At 39.3% G+C, this 18,472-nt stretch overlaps 1 protein-coding gene across 1 annotated transcript in view; it reads right to left on the reverse strand.

Moving 5' to 3' along the window:
• Positions 1–747: 747 nt before the first annotated feature.
• Positions 748–18,472, reverse strand: part of CLNS1A (chloride nucleotide-sensitive channel 1A) — a 29,911-nt gene continuing 12,186 nt past the window's right edge. Inside the window, exons 4-7 of the mRNA XM_032427211.1 lie at positions 17,726–17,833; positions 16,436–16,609; positions 4,056–4,145; positions 748–1,547 (exon numbers count right to left, since the gene is read on the reverse strand). Coding sequence (XP_032283102.1) covers positions 4,078–4,145; positions 16,436–16,609; positions 17,726–17,833 — 350 coding nt within the window. The 3' untranslated portion in view covers positions 748–1,547; positions 4,056–4,077. The remainder of the gene's footprint in view (positions 1,548–4,055; positions 4,146–16,435; positions 16,610–17,725; positions 17,834–18,472) is intronic.

Here is an 18,472-nt window from a genome sequence, read left to right on the forward strand (position 1 = left end):
TTAAAAATCACAGCTCACTATATGACCTTAAGTGTTATTTTAGCTCTCTCTGTAGTTTCTTCATCTCTAAAACAGGATAATAAAAGCACCTATACCTCATAAGACAATTAAGAATATTATATGTGTAATGTGTATAAAGAACCCAAGACAATGGCTGATACAGAGAAGGCCTCAGTCAACTTCAGTTTCCATTTCCAAGTGGCCCTTTTACTTGCCTATTGTAACAAATTCAGTATTTCTGAGAGTCTGGTCAGAAAAAGGACAATCAGCTTTTTTTTAGTCTACCATGCAGGATGACAGAAACCAAATGAAAGTGCTGTAAAGAACACTGGTAATGTGTTCTTTTAGTAGTCATGAACTAGAATTTAGTCACTAATTAGCCAAGTGATTCTGAATAGCTTTTCTAACCATATTTTTAAAGTCATATAATAGTATAGAAGATCCAAGTATAAATGTGTCATTATAAATCAGCCTTACAAATACCCTGGTGTCTGTGAAAACTAAAATTGAGAGTTGTAAGAAATTATTCCTGATCCAAGTGAAAGAAGCAGAAATCCCTTGAAATGTATTAAATCCTTGCCCTACTAAAAATTTGCCAGAAACTCTACCTATATATTTTCTTACTCATTTCATGTTCATATTTTCAAAAGTCAAACAAAAATAAACGAACAAGACTCGTTTTTTGACAGTCTTAATGAAAAAATTTTTTTCTCATTAATGGTTTCAGTCAAGAATGAGAGCACAATATAGAAAACCTAGATTTATTTGTTAAACTATCACAAAGACAAAACAATTATCATTGAAGCACTCTGAGGATTTCATCCCAATTTCACTTGTTATGGAAACCGACCTAAGAAGTTAGCAATTAAAGGATATAACCTAAGAGGTTATAACAAAACAGACTGGTGAAACATGGTGAAAGGAGTAAAAGCTAGTCAGAAGCATCCGTGTTAGTGGTATTTTATGTGGCTAGGATATTTCCCAAGAGGCTCCCTAAAGATGCCTGAATTAATTAATTAATTAATCTGGGTCCCAAATTAGTAAAAAAAAAAAAAAAAACAAAAACAACAACAAACCCTTACCCCTGTGAAGAACGAGCAGAGGCCAAGATTTCTCTGAGATCTCTTTGTCTTTCTTTTTAAGGGGTAATGGGACTCTTAGACTCTAAAAGGGTTTATCTTAGATTCAGCCTCCCTCCTTCCCATCCAGTCTACCTACGTCTTCAAGCGCCTGCGCATTCTCAGGTAGGCCTGACGGGTTACAGAAGATGCATATAGTGAAGGCTGGAACTACAGGCCTACTCAGAGGGCACCTATACACAGAAATTTTGGGGTAGATGATAAACTACAAATACGCTCCTGGTTAAGTTAATTCACCTTTGTTAATAAAGGTCATAGTTTCTTCTGCTGGTGACAACTTTCTGTCTCAGTATAGTCTGTCTCAAAAAAGAACTGGTTCAGGTAAATTTTGGAGAAGGAAAAAGACTTCATCAACACCCACTCCACAGTAGAAGAGGCACCAAGTTCTTTCCTAGTTATGAGCAGAATCTGAAAAACAAAAGATTTACAGTGTTTATAATAATAACTATTATTTATTGAATGCCTAGTCAAGAGTGCCAGACAACTTAGATATATGTCTTAGTCTTTGCAACAATCCTGCCAGGTAGTTTATCAACCCCATTTTCAAATGAGGAAACTGAGGATTAAAGAAGTTATGTGCCTTGTCCAAAGGCACAGAAGCCGGTATATGGTAGAGCTGTGATTCTACCACTCCTGTGCCTTGACTCCACCCCATCTCCTGCACCGAGAGGTCCTAGTTCCATTATCTTGAAATCATTAATGGTTGCATAAACACTCTAATTATTCCTTCTTCATTCCTTAAAGGCAAAAACAATTTAAAATGATTAAAAATTTAAAGACATTGTTTGGAATTCAGGTCAATTATCCAGATGAATAATTTGTATAAACTTTATGAACAAAATAGCTCTCTACTCCAGCTGTAGCATAAAATGAATAGAAAACAAATCATCAGCTCATTAGAAAGCTTGTGGTTATTTTATGATTATTTCACCATAAAATTACGTTACAAAGAATCCTAAGAATTCTCACCAGTGAACTGCAGTAACATCTCATCTGTGTAACCATTAGTGACACAACAAATGCGTTTCTCAGAATCCTTATTAATACAGTGGTGGGTACTCTCTGAATAGTCTATTTTTCAAGAAGAAATACGTAAAAGCCAGAAGATCAAAAAATGTTTTCCAGTTTCAATAAAAGTTACTAAGTATTACTGAACTGAAAAAGTTAACATGCTATAAAGAACATGATAAGCAGGAAAGTGAGAAGGGAAGAAGACTTAAGTTGGCACCAAAAAGATTTCCCATACAGTGTAAGAGTGAAGTACTGATATCTGGAACAGTAAGATCTGAAAATTAAAGGTAACAGAGCTGCAGCAATATGAACACGTAATTTTAGCTAATTGCAGAGGAGACAATGCTGGTTTTAGACTATATGGCTACAATGACAGAAATAAATGCTGTGGAAATAAAAATTAAGTATTTAAAGCAAGAAATATAAATCACAGAACTCTAAGAGATTATTCTCTGATAGTTCCACTGGCAGCACCTGAGAGGAAAACAGAGATTCATTATCATTTTTCATGGTTATAGTAAGAAGAAATGTTATGTTCACATGGCAACAATTTGGAAGGTAAATGGAACTTGGAAAAAGGAGGGATCTCACAACCCAACTGGATGACTCACAATAGTATAAGAGTCAAGCCAAAATATATAAATCTTGCCACACCATTACTATATGCTTTAAAATAAAGGACCTGGGCATAAGTAACATCTCAAAGACTGGAAGACAGCCAGTATTCAAGAAAATGCTACCTGGTCAGAAGTAGGAGGACACTGTAGAGGGGAAAGAGGGACAACAATTTTAACAAAGTAAAAATCTTACAGCTCATAAGGGAAGGCCAACTAGGATTACTAGTCCTAGAGCTCTAGGTGGTATGAACTAACCACATAACCCTCAGTTATTATCAAACATACAGTTGAGATACTCAAGCTGGCAAAGGACAATTTATTTCTCAGGGTAACATGCAGCAAAGTGAGGGACAAACTTTAGGCAAAGCTCACAAGAATGTGTCAGGGGAAACTGGCTGTGAGCTCTTATGTCAGTCAAGAAAGCAGGAGTGAAGCAACTTGGGAAATGATAGCTTTTGGAAAAGTGTGCATGGCCTTACAGTTTGGCAAACTGGTCTTGAACGCTAAGGTGCCCAGGACCTTGGTCCTCCATTATTTTCAGAAGGAGGGAAGCCAATACAAGATTATGATGAAATTAGGGGTGTTTGGGTGGCTCAGTTGGTTAAGTGATTGCCTTCAGCTCAGGTCATGATCCCAGGGCCCTGGGATGGAGCCCCATATCGGGCTCCCTGCTCAGCAGGAAGTCTGCTTCTCCCTCTTCCTCTACCGCCCCTCCTGCTCTTGCTCTCTCTCAAATAAATAAATAAAATCTAAAAAAAAAAAAAAAGGATTATGATTAAATTAAAGACTTAGATACAGTATGGAATTACTACTTCCTCCCTAAACTGAACAGCAGTGAGTTGAAGCAAATCTTGCTTTGTGATTTCTGATGTACATGTTAAGGTTTCAAACACAAGTGGGAAAAGGTGAGTCAAGAGCAGAACAGGAGATTATCTCAGGCTCTGCTGCTCCCAACGAGGGAGCCCATTTCTGAATAATGGGCTAATGTCCTCCTCCTGAGTTCACTGAAGTTGGGTGTGTCTTATTCTTTCATGCCTCAATGCCTAGCACTGCCCAATGTCTAACACAGCACTTAACATGTGTAAGTGCTCAGTAAATGTTAACCTGAACATCACTGTTTGCAGACCTTGACTCCTCAGGGGGGAAAAAACCACGTAAGTCTCAATAATTTCAGAAATGGATAACTAACATCTTTCCAAGCTGCTAATTATATAGAGTTCTCCTGAAAATAAAAATTATTTCACATGATTTTCAAGTTCAATGACAAGGAAGAAAATAAACTACTCACCCCACAGCAGCATAAATCATTTTCAGTGATCAACATCTGCATCCTCAAACTGTCCAGCAACCGTTGGTGTAGTGTCTACCTCCATCCCATCTAAAAAAAAAAAAAAATCAACTGCTGAGCAACAGTCTACTGAGCTCTTCAGACAGGTAAAGGGTCAACCTATTCATCAAGCAGAAGGAAGCTAGTGCCCTCTGTTGGTCAAAGTTGCTATTTCTTTCTACTGTGAAAAAGTAACAAGGAACAACCAAAAAAGAAAAATTCCACCTGTACATTTTTTTACTTTATAAATTCTCAACCTCAACACTAAAAGAACATTAGATAAGAAGTTTTTAATGTAGTAAAGAGTTTGATATGTGCTCTGAGCATACAGATGCTGTTCATCTTGCTCAGAAACGAAATGATTCTAAAGTGATGGGAAGAAAACTCAGTTATGTGTTCCGTTAATAAAGAAAAATTAAAACAAAAAAAAGTTTTTAATGTAGTTAGCATCAACTGTTCACTCTTCACAGAACTGTGCTGGGTATTTACTGTGTGACATTATCATTATTATTATTATCTTAAGATTTAATTTATTTGAGAACGAAGAAGAGAGAGAGCATGAGCGGAGGGGAGGGATAGAGGGAGAAGCAGACTTCCTGCTGAACGGGGAGTCCGATGCAGGGCTCGATCCCAGGACCCAGAGATCACAACCTGAGCTGAAGGCAGACACTTTACCGACTGAGCCACCCAGGTGCCCCATTATTTTCATTTTTAAAGGTATAAAAGTCCTATCCTCACAAAGCTGATGACATAACTCTGAGAAAAGACAAAATAAGTAGAGTGAGGTTCTTGCCTGTTTTTCTCATTTCATAGGGGGAAAAAAGCACGCGCGCGCATGCGCGCGCGTGTGTGTGTTTGTGTGTGTGTAGGGAGAGACAAGGAAAAAAAGCCCTCTGGAAAGAGCTGTTTAGAAATGCTTTCTCCACTTTGGCACCTCCCATTCACCTTCAACTCTTCAGCCCACAACAGGCTTCTGCCTGAGCCCCCCAGTACTCCACCTGGACATGCAGCAGGGTGTGCAAATGTAACACATATCTAAAACGAACTCATCATCTTTCCACATAGAAATGCTTCTCTTGGGGCACCTGACTGGTTCAGTTGGTAAAGCCTGCGACTCAATCTCAGGGTCAAGAGTTCAAGCCCCACATTAGGTGCGGAGCCTACTTTAAAAAAAAGGGGGGGGGCACCTGAGTGGCTCAGTTGTTAAGCGTCTGCCTTCGGCTCAGGTCATGATCCCAGGGTCCTGGGATCGAGCCCTGCATCGGGCTCCATGCTCTGCAGGAAGCCTGCTTCTCCCTCTCCCACTCCCCCTGCTTGTGTTCCCTCTCTTGCTGTGTCTCTCTCTGGAAAAAAAAAAAAGAATCTTAAAAAAAAAAAAGGTTTCTCTATCCTAACATTCTTACTAAAGGATACCTCTCACCTGTCCAATTCAGAAACCCCTACCACATCTCTAATTTCTGTTGCTTCTCTCAAACATCTCTCAAATCTGTTAAGTCTTTAACATTCACTGCCACTATCAAGTGCAGGCCATGATCTCTCATCTAATTTAAATCATAACTTATTTAACAGAGTTTCCCTTTGGGGCGCCTGGATGGCTCAGTCCATTAAGTGTCTGCGTTCAGCTCAGGTCATGATCCCAGAGTCCTGGGATCGAGCCCCACATCAGGCTCCCTGCTCAGCAGGGAGTCTGCTTCTCTGCCCCTCCCCTGATTTGTGTGCATTCTCTCTCTCTAAAATAAATAAGTAAAATCTTAAAAAAAAAAAGAGTTTCTCTTCTATCCTCCAATATTTCCCTCTGCAATCAATTTTCCATTATCACAGGCAGGGTCATCTTCTGAAACACTAATCAAACTAAAAATTCTTCACTTCACATTCCCATTGGCCTAAGCGTAACACTGAAATTCTTTAAAACAGCTTTCAAGTTCCATTAAGATACAACCAGTTCACTACTCCACCTCTGTCTGTTGCTGTAATAACTACCCTTCATACTCAGAGTTCCAGACATAATGAACTACTTCAGTTCCCCAAAGTTGAATGGTCTCTTGAAGTTCTGCACATGGCTGATCATGTTACCTGCCTCTCTCCCCAACCTGTACGTAATCCCCCTTCACCCCGGTCACTTTATTCATCTTTCAGATCTTGACTTAGATGTCACTTACTCCATGAAACTTGAATCTCTGACTATCCAGGCTGGGTGAAAAGTCCAGCTTCTGATTCCACAGCTTCTCAAGCTTCCCCTATAACTTAGTGCTGTATCACAATGTACTGCCTAATTACTTAATTTTTCTCTACACAAGAATGCCATTGATATGAAGACAGTAATCTCATCTTACTTGGGCACTGCTATATTCTCTGTACCTGGCATAATAGCTCAATAAACACTTCTTACATAAATAAGCACATGAAGCACTGACATACCACAAGGAGATAGGGTGTTTGTTTTTCAGTGCAAAAAAGATGGTTTTATTAAAGCATGGGGAGCAGGACTTGGGCAGAAAGAACTGCGACAGGGTGTATTTAAACGGCAAAAAGATTGAAATTTGCCAAGACAGCAGATCTTAGGTGTTCTACCACAAAAAAACGGGTAACTACGTGAAAAGATGGGTATGTTAACTGACTTGACTGTAGTAATTATTTCACTATGTATATGAAAACATCATCTGGCATACCTTAAACATAAACAATTTTTAGCCAGTTAAAAAATTTTAAAAATAAATTTTAAAAAAATGCACAGGTCAAACAAAATAAATAAATCAATGGCAAAAAGAGTGACATGGGTACTTAGAGGACTTTAGAAGACGGGGAATGGTATAGGCTGAAAAAGTTTCATATATAGGCAACTCTCAATATGCTAATAAGGCTTAGGAATAAAAGTCCAAAAATCTCACGTAGCAAAAAGTGTTTGTGATCTTAAAATCATCTGCTATAAAGCATTAAACAAGGAATTTTACAATTAAAAAAAAAAAACTCTTCAGTGAAGGTTTTTCAATGTCCAAGGACACTCTCCCATCAATCACTGTAATAAAAAGAAGGTACCATCTTGAATTCTTTCAGCTAAGAGTTTAGTAGTACACTAGAAATCATCTGAGCCATCTCATCCTATAGCCTATGTTATAGGCTCACCAAGTAGGACTTAAAATGGAGAGGATATACAAGGAATAACAGTGTGACCCAAAGCCTAAACTTTTCCAAATTAAAATATCCCAGGACTGGGGCGCCTGGGTGGCTCAGTTGGTTAGGCATCTGCCTTCAGCTCAGGTCATGATATCAGGCTCCTGGGATCAAGCCCTGCATGGGGCTCCCTGCTCAGCAGGGAGTCTGCTTGAAATTCTCTCCCTCTTCCTCTGCCCCTCCCCCTGCTCGTGCTCTCTCTCTAATACATAAATAAAATCTTAAAAAAAAATAATAGGGCGCCTGGGTGGCTCAGTTGGTTAAGCGACTGCCTTCGGCTCAGGTCATGATCCTGGAGTCCCAGGATCGAGTCCCGCATCGGGCTCCCTGCTCAGCAGGGAGTCTGCTTCTCCCTCTGACCCTCCCCCCCATGTGCTCTCTCTCTCTCATTCTCTCTCTCAAATAAATAAATAGAATCTTAAAAAAGAAAGTTTAAAAAAAAAAAAAAGCCCAGGGCTTCAGGATACCCAGGTCAACATGCTATGTGCATGAGGATATTTATCACAGCATTATGACAGAAATTTATATTGCCCAATAAAAGAAAAACTAGGGGTGCCTGGGTGGCTCAGTTGGTTAAGCGTCTGACTCTTGGTTTTGGCTCAGGTCATGATCTCAGTGTCCTGAGATCGAGCCCCACACTGGGCTCCACACTCAGTGCAGAGACTGCCTTAGATTCTCTCCCTCTCCCCTTCTGTCCCTCCCCCCACTTACATGCTCTCTCTTTCAAATAAATTAATCAATTAAATCTTTAATTAAAAAAATGAAAAACTACGGTAACACCCTCTTTAAGAACATTCTGCATCTCTAAAAATTAGAAGTGCTAAGACTCTAATGGCAACATAAAATACTAGTATATATTAAATACATGTAAGATGGAAGAAGTGCTTATATGCTTATAACACTTTTATATGTATCAGCTCATTTAATCCTCTCACCACTTATTAGCTATTTGACCTCAAGCAAGTTATATGATCTTTCTGTGCTTCAGTTTCTTCATCTGTAAAATAGGTATCAAATAACACTTAGACCACAGAGCATTCTTGGAAGGATTAAATGAGTACTTACGTGTAATATGCTTAAATCAGGGTCTGGCACATAAGAGCAGTAGCTGAATGTTCTATTGAGAGTAGCAGAAAAAGCTTGGAGATATCTGGGGCAAAGGCAAGGTTGTCTCTTCAGAGTTAGAACTTTATATGGTGATTATCAGGCAATCACTGAGGGGACATCCCTATATAGGGGTGACCACAGAGTGTTCTCAGAAGATTAAGATGGCACAGTGAGCTGGAGGCAGGAATGATTGAGGCAAAAAATTACTATTGTAAATCCAGTGTGAGAAGACAAGGGCCTAGGTAGGGTTGAAGGACAGCAGCAGCAATAGCAAGGAAATGTGAGTCACTTAAATGAAAAAATCAATGGGACCTAGTATTACACTAGAGCAAGGAATAAGAAGTAAAGGCTGAGGGGGGAGGAGCAAGATGGCGGAGGAGTAGGAGACCTGGATTTTGTCTGGTCCCAGGAATTCAGCTGGATAGGGATCAAAACATTCTGAACACCCACGAACTCAACAGGAGATTGAAGAAAAGAATAGCAACAACTCTGAACAGAAAAGCAACCACTTTCTGGAAGGTAGGACGTGCAGAGAAGTGAATCCGAGGCGAAATTCGGGAGGATAGATGGCAGGGGAGGGGGCCTCCGTCCACCGCTTCTGGCAAGTGATAGAGCCACGGAGCACAAAATCGGAACTTTTAGAAGTCTGCTCCGCTGAGGGACGTTGCTTCAGTGGCTAAGCGGGGGGTGGAACCCTTGCGGAACAGTGTGGTCTCAGGACCCTCGGGGTCACAGAAAGACCGGGGGTGCCTGAGTATGGCACAGCTCCCAGATATCAGAGTGGGGAAGCCAGCTGCAGAGATGGAGCCGAGGCGCAGGCTCTCAGCTCGGGGTTGCCATAAACCATGATCCGCAGCACAGTCAGGCCACTGCTCTTCCAGCAGGGACCCAACAAGCGGCAGATCCGGGGAGACTCCCCTTCCTCCCCCGGGAGGAGAGGTGCGGGAGCGCACCGCAGGGATCTGCTGGGTTTGGACACTCCACATGGGGTCGTGTGCCAGAGATAGAAATGCTCGGCAACAGGCCGGGTGAGCATGGAGTGCGGCCGGAGACCGGGGAGACGGGAGTGATTGACTGCTTTTCTCTGGGGGCGCACTGAGGAGAGGGGCCCCGAGTTCTCAGCTACTCCGGGCAGAGATTGGGAGGCCGCCATTTTCACTCTCCGCCTCCAAAGCTGTAGGGAAAGCTTGCAGGGAACAAAAGCTCCCAAGAGCAAACCCAAGCAGATTACTTAGCTGGGGCCGGCAAGGGCGGGGCAATTCCACCTCCGGCAAACACATTTGGGAACCACGGCAACAGGCCCCTCCCCCAGAAGATCAGCGAGAACAGCCAGCCAAGACCAAGTTTACCGATCAATGAGAACAGCAGAACTCCAGCGCTAGGGGAATACTGCACATAGAATTCATGGCCTTTTTACCATGATTCCTTCGTCTTTCAAAGTTAATTTTTTAACTGTCCTTTTTTTTTTTTTGAATTTTTCTTTTTCCTTTTTTCAACCAACATCTTATCAATCCTTTTCGTAAAAAACATTTTTATTTTTCATTTTTAGAGTCATATTCTATCCCTTCATATTAGTTACCCTTATTTTTGGCATATATATGTAAGTTGTTCTCTCTTTAAAATTTTGAGATACAGTTCCTTCTAACAGATCAAAATATACCCTAAATCTCTAGTGTATGGCTTTGTTCTAGTCTCCTGCCTGATCACACTCTCTCCCTTTTTCTTTTTTTTTTAAATCCTCTTCTTTTTTCAAACAACTTATCAATTCCTTTTATAAAATTTTTTATAATTTTCATTTTTAGTCATAGTCCATCCCTTCATCATATTAACCCTTATTTTTATACATATGTAAATTTTTCTTTCTTTAAAATTTTGAGAGGCAGTTTCTTCTAACAGACAAAAATACACCCAAAATCTAGTGTGTGGCACTGATCTATGCACCAGCCTGATCATATTTGATCATATTCTGTATTTTTTGTTTTGTTCTGTTTTTGTTTTTATCTTTTTCTTTTTTTTTTCTTTTTTCTTTCCCTTTCTTTTCCCCCGGTTTCAGGTCTTTTCTGATTTATTTAAAGTATATTTTCTGGGGACGTTGTTACCCTGTTAGCATTTTGTTCTCTCATTTATCTATTCTCCTCTGGACAAGATGACAAGACAGAAAAAATCACCTCAACAAAAAGAACAAGAGGCAGTACCAACTGCCAGGGACCTACTCAATACGGACATTAGTACGATGTCAGAACTAGAGTTCAGAATAATGATTTTAAAGATACTAGCTGAGCTTGAAAAAAGCATGGAAGTTATTAGAGAAACTCTTTCTGGAGAAATAAAAGAACTAAAATCTAACCAAGTCGGAATCAAAAAGGCTATTAATGAGGTGCAATCAAAAATGGGGGCGCTAACTGCTAGGATAAATGATGCAGAAGAGAGAATCAGTGATATAGAAGACCAAATGATGGAAAATAAAGAAGCTGAGAAAAAGAGAGATCAACAACTACTGGATCACGAGGGCAGAATTCAAGAGATAAGCGATACCATAAGACGAAACAACATTAGAATAATTGGGATCCCAGAAGAAGAAGAGAGACAGGAGCAGAAGGTATACTGGAGCAAATTATAGCAGAGAACTTCCCTAATTTGGGGAAGGAAACAGGCATCAAAATCCAGGAGGCACAGAGAACCCTCTCAAAATCAATAAAATAGGTCAACACCCTGACATCTAATAGTAAAACTTACGAGTCTCAGACACAAAGAGAAAATCCTGAAAGCAGCTCGGGAGAAGAGATACGTAACCTACAATGGTAGAAACATTAGATTGGCAACAGACCTATCCAGAGACCCGGCAGGCCAGAAAGGACTGGCATGATATCTTCAGAGCACTAAATGAGAAAAATAGGCAGCCAAGAATACTATATCCAGCTAGGCTGTCATTGAAAATAGAAGGAGAGATAAAAAGCTTCCAGGACAAACAAAAACTAAAGGAATTTGCAAACACAAAACCAGAAATATTGAAAGGGGTCTTCTAAGCAAAGAAAGAGCCTAAAAGCAACATAGACCAGAAAGGAACACAGACAATATACAGTAACAGTTACCTTACAAGCAATACAATGGCACTAAATTCGTATCTTTCAATAGTTACCCGGAATGTAAATGGGCTAAATGCCCCAATCAAAAGACACAGGCTATCAGATTGGATTAAAAAACAAGACCCATTGATATGCTGTCTGCAAGAGACTCATTTTAGACCCAAAAGACACCCCCAGATTGAAAGTGAGGGGGTGGAAAACAATTTACAAGGCTAATGGACACCAAAAGAAAGCTGGGGTGGCAATCCTTATATCAGACAAATTAGATTTTAAATCAAAGACTGTAATAAGAGATGAGGAAGGGCACTATATCCTAAAGGGTCTATCCAACAAGAAGATCTAACAATTGTAAATATCTATGCCCCTTACATGGGAGCAGCCAATTATATAAGGCAATTAATAACAAAATCAAAGAAACACATTGACAACAATACAATAATAGTGGGGGACTTTAACACCCCCCTCACCGAAATGGACGATCATCTAAGCAAAAGATCAACAAGGAAATAAAGACTTTAAATGACACACTGGACCAAATGGACTTCAAAGATATATTCAGAACATTCCATCCCAAAGCAACAGAATACACATTCTTCTCTAGTGCCCATGGAACATTCTGCAGAATAGATCACATCCTAGGCCACAAATCAGGTCTCAACCGGTACCAAAAGACTGGGATCTTTCCCTGCATATTTTCAGACCACAATGCTTTGAAACTAGAACTCAATCACAAGAGGAAAGTCAGAAAGAACTCAAATACATGGAGGCTAAAGAGCATCCTGCTAAAGAATGAATGGGTCAACCAGGAAATTAAAGAAGAATTTAAAAAATTCATGGAAACAAATAAAAATGAAAACACAACTGTTCAAAATCTTTGGGATGCAGCAAAGGCAGTCCTAAGAGGAAAGTATATAGCAATACAAGCCTTTCTCAAGAAAGAAGAAAGATCTCAAATACACAAGCTAACCCTACACCTAAAGGAGCTGGAGGAAGAAGAGCAAATAAAGCCTAAACCCAGCAGGAGAAGAGAAATAATAAAGATCAGAGCAGAATTCAATGAAATAGAACCCAAAAGAACAGTAGAACAGATCAACAAAACTAGGAGCTGGTTCTCTGAAAGAACTAACAAGATTGATAAACCCCTGGCCAGACTTATCAAAAAGAAAAGAGAAATGACCCAAATCAACAAAATCATGAATGAAAGAGGAGAGATCACAACCAACACCAAAGAAATACAAACAATTATAAGAACATATTATGAGCAACTATATGCCAGCCAATTAGATAATCTGGAAGGAATGGATGCATTCCTAGAGATGTATCAACTACCAAAACAACCAGGAAGAAATAGAAAACCTGAACAGACCTATAACCACTAAAGAAATTGAAGCAGTAATCAAAAATCTCCCAACAAACAAGAGCCCAGGGCCAGATGGCTTCCCAGGGGAACTCTACCAAACATTTAAAGAAGAATTAATACCTATTCTACTGAAACTGTTCCAAAAAATAGAAATGGAAGGAAAACTTCCAAACTCGTTTTATGAGGCCACCATTACCTTGATCCCAAAACCAAAGACGCCATCAAAAAGGAGAATTACAGACCAATATCCTTGATGAACATGGATGCAAAAATTCTCACCAAAATCCTAGCCAATAGGATCCAACAGTACATTAAAAGGATTCTTCACCACGACCAAGTGGGATTTATTCCTGGGCTGCAAGGTTGGTTCAACATCCGCAAATCAATCAATGTGAGACATTAACAAAACAAGAACAAGAATCAGATGATCCTCTCAATAGATGCAGAAAAAGCATTTGACAAAGTACAGCATCCTTTCTGGATCAAAACTCTTCAGAGTATAGGGATAGAGGGTCCATACCTCAACATCATAAAAGCCATCTATGAAAAACCCACAGCAAGTATCATTCTCAATGGGGAAAAACTGAGAGCTTTTCCCCTAAGGTCAGGAATGCAGCAGGGATGTCCACTATCACCACTGCTATTCAACATAGTATTAGAAGTCCTAGCCACAGCAATCAGACAACAAAAAGAAATAAAAGGCATCCAAATCGGCAAATAAGTCAAACTCTCACTCTTTGCAGATGATATGATACTTTATGTGGAAAACCCAAAAGACTCCACCCCAAAACTGCTAGAACTCATACAGGAATTCAGTAAAGTGGCAGGATATAAAATCAATGCACAGAAACTATGGCGTTCCTATACACCAACAACAAGACAGAAGAAAGAGAAATTAAGGAGTCGATCCCATTTACAATTGCACCCAAAACCATAAGATACCTAGGAATAAATCTAACCAAAGAGGAGAAGGATCTGTACTCAGAAAACTATAAAATACTCATGAAAGAAATTGAGGAAGACACAAAGAAATGGAAAAACGTTCCATGCTCATGGATTGGAAGAACAAATATTGTGAAGATGTCAATGCTACCTAGAGCAATCTACACATTCAACACAATCCCCATCAAAATACCATCCACTTTTTTCAAAGAAATGGAACAAATAATCCTAAAATCTGTATGGAACCAGAAAAGACCCCGAATAGCCAGAGGAATGTTGAAAAAGAAAAGCAAAGCTGGTGGCATCACAATTCCAGACTTCAAGCTCTATTACAAAGCTGTCATCATCAAGACAGTATGGTACTGGCACAAAAACAGACACATAGATCAATGGAACAGAACAGAGAGCCCAGAAATGGACCCTCAACTCTATGGTCAACTTTGACAAAGCAGGAAAGAATGTCCAATGGAAAAAAGACAGTCTCTTCAACAAATGGTGCTGGGAAAGTTGGACAGCCACATGCAGAAGAATGAAACTGGACCATTTCCTTACACCACACACAAAACAGACTCAAAATGGTTGAAAGACCTAAATGTGAGACAGGAGTCCATCAAAATCCTAAAGGAGAACACAGGCAGCAACCTCTTTGACCTCAGCCACAGGAACTTCTTCCTAGAAACATCACCAAAGGCAAGGGAAGCAAGGGCAAAAATGAACTAGTGGGACTTCATCAAGATAAAAAGCTTTTGCACAGCAAAAGAAACAGTCAACAAAACCAAAAGACAACTGACAGAATGGGAGAAGATATTTGCAAATGACATATCAGATAAAGGGCTAGTATCCAAAATCTATAAAGAACTTATCAAACTCAACACCCAAAGAACAAATGATCCAATCAAGTAATGGGCAGAAGACATGAACAGACATTTTTCCAAAGAAGACATCCAAATGGCCAAAAGACACATGATAAAGTGCTCAACATCGCTCGGCATCAGGGAAATCCAAATCAAAACCTCAACGAGATACCACCTCACACCAGTCAGAATGGCTAAAATTAACAAGTCAGGAAACGACAGATGTTGGCGAGGATGCGGAGAAAGGGGAACCCTCCTACACTGTTGGTGGGAATGCAAGCTGGTGTAGCCACTCTGGAAAACAGTACAGAGGTTCCTCAAAAAGTTGAAAATAGAGCTACCATACGATTTGCAATTGCACTACTGGATATTTACCCCAAAGATACAAATGTAGGGATCCAAAGGGGTACGTGCACCCCGATGTCTACAGCAGCAATGTCCACGATAGACAAACTGTGGAAAGAACCAAGATGTCCATCGACAGATGAATGGATAAAGAAGATGTGGTATATATATACAATGGAATATTATGCAGCCATCAAAAGGAATGAGATCTTGCCATTTGCAACGATGTGGATGGAACTGGAGGGTGTTATGCTGAGCGAAATAAGTCAATCAGAGAAAGACATGTATCATATGATCTCACTGATATGAGGAATTCTTAATCTCAGGAAACAAACTGAGGGTTGCTGGAGTGGTGGGGGGTGGGAGGGATGGGGTGGCTGGGGGATAGACACTGGGGAGGGTATGTGCTATGGTGAGCGCTGTGAACTGTGCAAGACTGTTGAATCACAGACCTGTACCTCTGAAACAAATAATACAATATATGTTAAAAAAAAAAAAGAAGAAGAAGATAGCAGGAGGGGAAGAATGAAGGGGGGGAATCAGAGGGGGAGAAGAACCATAAGAGACGATGGACTCTGAAAAACAAACTGAGGGTTCTAGAGGGGAGGGAGGTGGGAGGATGGGTTAGCCTGGTGATGGGTATTAAAGACGGCACATTCTGCATGGAGCACTGGGTGTTGTACACAAACAATGAATCATGGAACACTACATCTAAAACTAATGATGTAATGTATGGTGATTAACATAGCAATAAAAATTTTTTAAAAAATAAAAATAATAAAAATAAAATTAAAAAAAAGAAGGAAGTAAAGGCTGAGTCAAAAGAATACTTCAACATTCTGATTGAAATAGGATAGTCAGAAAAGCAAACCAGTCTTATAGGGGAAATATTTACAAAGAAGCCTACAGAGTGGAGACAAATGAAGCAAATTTGAAAGCCACTTGTTTAAGGTCCAGAAGTGTGTCACAAAACAAGAACCCAAGTTTCTTGAATGCTGTCTAGCCCTTTTAATCAACTGACTATCCTAGTTTTACATATAATCATGTAGGAATTTATTTTAAAAATAAAAACAGCAGCATAGATACACACACACACATATACACATAAGCAAACAAACAAAAAGACTGGAAAGATAGGCAATAGAAAAATTAAGAGGTCTTCCAATTATAATTACACTTGATTTTTCATTTCTTCTTTGCCTGTGCCCATTTAAAAAATTTTTGATTGTGAACACACTATTTTTGTAGTTGAGGGAAAAAAGTAAAAAAAAAAACAAAAACAAAGTTTCATGAGAATTCCCATTCTATATAATTCTACATTTGCTTCCTACACTGTAAGTTAATTCTGAGATTTCTCTGTCTTAAGAGTTTCCAAAAGAACATACATACATATCTATGTATATATATCTATCTCCATAACTTTCCTTGTTGCCCAAGGACCATCTGACTGCTCACACTGAAAGAAAGGATACTCACCTTCATAATCTCTTACTGAATCTTCTGTCCGGACTCCAGCCATGTTATATTGGCTGCTCACAGACTGAGAAAGCATTCCTTCTAATCTCTCCAATGTGGCTTGGCCTTCTGCTGTTAAATGGGATAATCCTTCTTCATAGGTATAAAATGTAGGGATGTCTCCCTGTCCTTGTTCTAAACAAATAAAATGCTTTTAAGCTATTATAAAGCAATTAGAAAAACATGCATAATCAATAATGCATTTACTGAAGATAAGGTACAGTTTAAAAAGGCTTCCAGGAAAATATTTTTCAATATTCATTTAATACACAGATGTAGGTCATCTGTTAAAAATAAAGACAGAAAGAAAATGTCTCTACCCTCTAGAATGAGAAGGGATTCCAAAAGATAATGACCCAGTAAACAGCAATTCTCAAAAAATCAAATGTCCAGGGACTAGAAGGAAAAGAGGGTGTACTTAAGGCCAGGAAGTCTTATGTTATCCCAAGCTGGGAATTTTATAGGTGAGTGCAAATTAATTTGATACTAACTTGTACTGATTTTTTTTTGGATTAAAATACATGCTCCGTTTAAAAACTCAAGAAATTCTGGAAAATATAAAAAGGATAAAAAAATAAAATCATTCAAAAATCTCAGCGGAAATGAGAACGTATTTAGATATATGAAGGAGAATTCCAGAACCGAATTTGTCTCAGGCCAGGAAGTAGGTACATATGGAGGAAAGGACTTTGGACAGCCAGATCGGTGGACATGAAAACAGTGGGAAGAAGAAAAGAGAAGAGCAGGCACCTCAAGTTACAAGACTCTACCAGGCTAGTGACAGTATTTTGGTCTGGGGGAGGCAAAGAGAAATAATCTTAGACAAATGAAGTATGGTTCTGGGGGGAGAAAATGACTTTGGTAGTGAGTTGTCTGAAGGATTATGTTAAGTAAAGATGTAGATGATAAAGATTTCAAGTGGTGGAGGGAGAAGGCTTTGTTCTCTGGGAGGAGCTGCATCAACTTAAAAGATTCTCCCAACCACCCACTTTCTCATCTATTGTTTTCTTCCCTTCCATTTATCTCTATCCATTTTCTGCTCCCAATAATATCTACTTTTTACCTTCAAGCTTGGAAAGTCCAACTATTTTTCCAGTTTGGCTTAGACATGAATTGTGCCATTCACTTTTATTAATAACCACACTATGAGTATTTAATAGAGATATAAAGAACTATAATCCCATACCCTTAGTACAAATAAGTGCTTAAAATGAAACACACACACATTTAAAAAAAATCCGTGTCACTAACCATGTGCTTCCACATCATATTCTTCTCCATCATAATCATCTGAATCTTCATCCTCAGGATCAGGATGCAAAGCCTGGCATTCACACATTGCAGTGAACATTGCCTCCACTGAACAAGGAAGTTAAATTGTAATGAACATTCTTTTCTGGCCAGTGTAGAGTAAAAATTTAATAATATAACCACCAGTACAAATAAATTCAATGAGTAGACAAGAAATATACCAGAATCACACTATTTACAAAACCTGCTAAATTCCAAGGAGAATCAATCTTGAGAAGTACTTGATGGCAATGGACAAGTCACAAAATAGTAATAGTTCATTTTAAGATAATGTTGAGATCTCTTCATGCCTGGCTGGATTTTCTGAGAAAAAGAGTCAGAGTCTTGGTCAGACTGCTGGTATCAGGGCGGAGCCCCTTTTAGTTGATAGGACTCTTTTCCAGCTATCCTGGCATCTTCCACTTTGGAACTGCCATGACCCTTGCCGTCTATCTGGTAAGATTCAAAGTCAACAGCATCAAGTCAATAAAAATAACCAGATCTCTTCATTCACAAACACACCAAATAACATAAGTGTCTCCTATACTCTCACCACATTGACAATCTTTGATATTAATAGGTATCTGGTCCTCAACGGTATGACAGATGTTAGAATGAAGAAAAAGCAATGGGACAGAAGGTAATGAGGGTAACAGTAAAAGTGTGTGTGTGTGTGTGTGTGTGTGTGTGTGTGTGTGTGTGTGTGTG

The sequence above is a fragment of the Phoca vitulina genome, unplaced genomic scaffold (assembly GCF_004348235.1).
Source record: "Phoca vitulina isolate PV1807 unplaced genomic scaffold, GSC_HSeal_1.0 scaffold36, whole genome shotgun sequence".
Classification (NCBI taxonomy): Eukaryota; Metazoa; Chordata; class Mammalia; order Carnivora; family Phocidae; genus Phoca; species Phoca vitulina.